At 44.4% G+C, this 4541-nt stretch overlaps 1 protein-coding gene across 1 annotated transcript; it reads left to right on the forward strand.

Moving 5' to 3' along the window:
* Positions 1–1631: 1631 nt before the first annotated feature.
* LOC118751228 lies at positions 1632–4268 on the forward strand. Its single transcript, XM_036486003.1, has 3 exons — positions 1632–1911; positions 3226–3967; positions 4013–4268. Exons 1-3 carry the CDS (start codon positions 1632–1634, stop codon positions 4266–4268), a joined length of 1278 nt encoding a protein of 425 aa, XP_036341896.1.
* The last annotated feature ends 273 nt before the right edge of the window (positions 4269–4541 follow it).

Here is a 4541-nt window from a genome sequence, read left to right on the forward strand (position 1 = left end):
CTCTCTAATAAATGGATTTGACATAATCGAACGTATTTGGTTTTTTTATTATCGGAAGGAATCCGCTTTAAACGTTTACTAAAACCCGCGAACGCTATTAAGCCTTACCATAAACTGGTCCTTCAACCCGGATCCCATTATATTTTCATAGAAATTCGCAAACCCGCCTATATTTACTAAATTTATTCCGCGCTGACATTTGCAACATGCACAGCCGGAAGTGGAGCTGTCGTGTGGGGATGAGAACGCCTCCATGGAGGAGCAGTCACGCATACAAGGAGAGGAGTGGTATAGCACCGCCAAGGCTAATTTAAAACGCCTGTTATCAGCTCAAAAGCAGCCATTGCATCAGGGGTCCGTAAAAGTAGCGCCTGCTCCCTTGCCACTTCCTAAACTGCAGTTGCCGTCGTGAGAAGAAGCATTAGACTTGGTGACAGCAATTATAATGAGGCTTGGGACTTATTGACCGCGAGGTACAAAGTCATGCGATATACAAGCCAAGCCAAGATACAGCCAAAGCAATCAAACTCGTGTTAAATGCTATCCTTCAGCACGTTGGCGCGCTGCGCGCGCTCGGGCATCCAGTCGAATTTTGGGACGATTGGCTCATTCATTTAACCTTATCCAAGTTAGCATACGAAACCCGCAAGCAATGGTAGCTATCGCTTGTGGTAGATGATCTACCATCCTTCTCCGCTCTTCGAGAGTTTCTCGAAACTCGTGCACGCTCATTAGAGATGGTGCCACAAGTAAGCTCTAATACAAAAACAACAACAAAGAACGTGCACGGCATGCAATCAGTCAGAAACACGCGACCATATATCGGCCGCTACAAAGGTGTTGCATTGTGCTCATTGCAATGGTGAACACAAAATCCACGCTTGTCCGCAGTTCAGCCAACTCGACTCAAAGGGTAGATTAGCCGCTATTAACGGGCTAGGCGCATGTGTAAATTGTTCCAGCAAAGGGCACGTTCTCGCTAAATGCAGCAGCGCATCTTCGTGTCGTATATGTCAACACCACCACCACACGTTACTTCATGCAAACTTCACCAACCAAACCGCAACACCCGCTAGCAGTTCAACCGGACAGCACGTTAACGTCACCTCACACTACGCTGACGCTGATTGTGTCATTTTGCTGGCAACCGCTGAGATTGTGGTGCAAGACTTCGCTGGTCGTTGGCAACCCGCCCGAGCTCAGCTCGACAACGGCTCGCATGCTTCATTCGTCACCGAGGCGTGCGTCCAACGCCTAAGACAGACGTCCTGATCGGTGAGTCGAGAGCCGCCGCAGTTCGAGCCTTACTCCGCATGGAAAATAGATTTTCCGCTGACAAACACCTGCGCCAGGTGTACAGTAAGTTTATGCAAGAATTTATTGACATGGACCATATGGAGTTAGTCGAGCCTGCAAGAACCAACGTATATTATATGCCACATCATGCGGTATTAAAGGACACAAGCGAAACGACTAAACTCAGAGTCGTGTTCAACGCATCTATGAGGACATCATCAGGTAACTCTCTAAACGACGCTCTCATGGTAGGCCCACAGTTGCAGCAAAACCTCTTCTCTGTTCTGACTCGATTTCGTACTCACCGCTTCGGTATCATTGCTGACGTCGAAAAAATGTACCAGCAGGTTTACGTGGCTAAGCAGGACATCGATTATCAGCGCATAGTGTGGCGAGAGAACTCTCCACAGCCAATGCGTGACTATCGTCTGCTAAGAGTCACTCATGGACTTGCCTCCGCTTCGCACCTGGCAGTGAAGTCACTTCAACAAGCCGCGCTCGACGCGACCAACACAAGTAAAAGAGTTGTCGAGGTTGTAAAGTCAGACATTTACATGGACGACTTATTAACCGGTGCAGATACGCATCGCGAACTTATACTAGGTTCACATATAAGTAGATTATCCTCATTTTCGAGCTTAACACCCTAAAACTATGTTCACATATCAATATTATCTCAATCAAAGCTAGTTTTTTAATCACCCCGTTTACACAGGCAAATCTCAGATTATTAGCCGTCAAATTTGTTGTGCTTGTTATTCCCACATCTCAAGGAAAATTTATGTTTCTTCTCTGTGCCACCGTGATCACGTTTTTCTGCTATAATAAGCAATATAAATATATTTTAACTTAACATTTTATTAAAAATACCTTTACAAACCTCTTTTACTTGCTAGCGTACATTTTTGTTTACTTTTACATTTGGCATTTCTCCTCTCTTTCGCAAAAACAATCGATAAAACTAGGATGGACACCGAAAAGTTATCGGTTAAATCTGAGATTATTTTATAATTACAGATTAACAAGGGACGAATTTTATACGGCTAATCTCTTGTTATAATTACAGATTAGGGTGTTAAGCTCGAAAATGAGGATAATCTACTTATATGTGAACCTAGTATAACCTGTAATTATAACAAGAGATTAGCCATATAAAATTCGTCCCTTGTTAATCTGTAATTATGAAATAAACTCAGATTTAACCGATAACTTTTTGGTGTCCATCCTAGTTTTATCGATTGTTTTTGCGAAAGAGAGGAGAAATGCCAAATGTAAAAGTAAACAAAAATGTACGCTAGCAAGTAAAAGAGGTTTGTAAAGGTATTTTTAATAAAATATTAAGTTAAAATATATTTATATTGCTTATTATAGCAGAAAAGCGTGATCACGGTGGCACAGAGAAGAAACAGAGATGTGAGAATAACAAGCACAACAAATTTGACGGCTAATAATCTAAGATTTGCCTGTGTAAACGGGGTGATTAAAAAACGAGCTTTGATTGAGATAATATTGATATGTGAACATAGTTTTACTGTACTTCACAAAGACGTATCCAAAGCGCTTTCTCAAAGCAGTTTCGAGCTACGAAAGTGGGCAACAAATTGTCAGACGCTGAGAAAGCTGATACCGCATGCATCCAAACAAATTTCACACCTTTTAGCCGATGGAGATGAAATTCGCACTCTAGGTACTACATGGCACACAAACAACGATTGGATTTCTATAGCGGTTAATCTGGAAGCTCTTCTAAGCAAACTTACTAAACGTACCTTTCTTTCTGACTCGAGCAAAATCTTCGACCCTTTGGGTTTAATCGGGACTGGGACGAACCGGTACCATCAGACGTTGCCAAGGACTGGTTGGCTCATCGCAGTGAGTTGTCGAAACTCTCATCGTTAAAAGTAAATCGCTGGTTGGGAACTACCACAGTTTCAGATTCCGAATTCCACCTTTTCACCGATGCTTCGGAAGTCGCCTATGCAGCCGCTTTATACTGTCGCACTCAAATCCCAGATGGTAAGGTTAAATTCGTACTAGTTGTAGCAAAAACAAAGGTAACGCCTCTAAAAACAACATCGCTGCCGCGTTTGGAGCTTTGTGCAGCACATCTAGGGGCGCAGCTGGTGCGGCAAGTCAAGTCAAGTTTGAACCTCTCAATCGGCGAGTTGTACGCATGGACGGACTCCATGGTTGCGTTGGCGTGGCTACAAAGCAATCCAAGTCGCTGGGCTGTGTTTGTTGCCAATCGCGTCGCCGATGTACAGGAAGTTTTACCGGCATCACATTGGAGGCACGTCGCCTCAGAGCACAATCCCGCTGATTGCGCATCGAGGGGTATTACACCATCGCAGCTTCTTTTGCATCCCTTGTGGTGGAATGGGCCACCTTGGCTACGGGAGGGCAACAGTCGTTGGCTGATATCCGCACAAAAACACACCACGGAGCTCGAGTTAAAATCAAAGAATACCGTTGCGTATCTAACACAAACCGCTGATGAATGGGATCTGTTTACCAAATATCATTCATTTAACAAACTTAAACGTATAACCGCATATCTATTGCGCTTCGCCAACAACTCACGCAGCACCGCTTCACAGTCTGGTGCAGGTGCACTAATCACGGGCTGTTTAACTTGCGCCGAAATACGAAGTGCCGAAGTAGCATTGGTAAAGTATACCCTGTTTAATTGTTTCGAACAATAAATTTATAATTGCAGGTTAAACAAACCTGTACCGATGCGAGGCAGCCTAGCACGATTGCAACCGTTTCTAGACTCAAAGGGTATTCTACGTGTAGGGGGCCGCATCAAAAACGCCGTGCTTTCAGACGAAGTCAAGCATCCTATAATATTGCCGAAGAATTCGCCGTTCGCTAAGGTAATTGCTGCTGAGATACACATCACAACATTGCACGCTGGACCGAAATTAATGCAGGCCGTACTTCAACGACGATTTTGGGTAGCCGGTATTTGAAACCTTGTTCGTGGGGTTTGCCGTTGTACGCGTTGCAGACGACTGAGCTGCAAGCCAATACAACAACTCATGTCTGATTTACCCGCGAGCCGCGTCACCTCTACGCGTTGTTTCCTCCACAGTGCGGTCGATTTCGCTGGTCCTTATGCCTTGAAATTTACGCATGGAAGAGGCGCTAAATCTACGAAGGCATATATCTGCTCATTTATATGTATGAGTACTGGTGCAATGCATCTCGAGCTGGCTGGAGACCTCTCCTCAATCACCTTTATT

The sequence above is a fragment of the Rhagoletis pomonella genome, unplaced genomic scaffold (assembly GCF_013731165.1).
Source record: "Rhagoletis pomonella isolate Grant_MI unplaced genomic scaffold, Rhpom_1.0 Rhpom_scaffold_00610, whole genome shotgun sequence".
In the NCBI taxonomy this organism is placed as follows: domain Eukaryota; kingdom Metazoa; phylum Arthropoda; class Insecta; order Diptera; family Tephritidae; genus Rhagoletis; species Rhagoletis pomonella.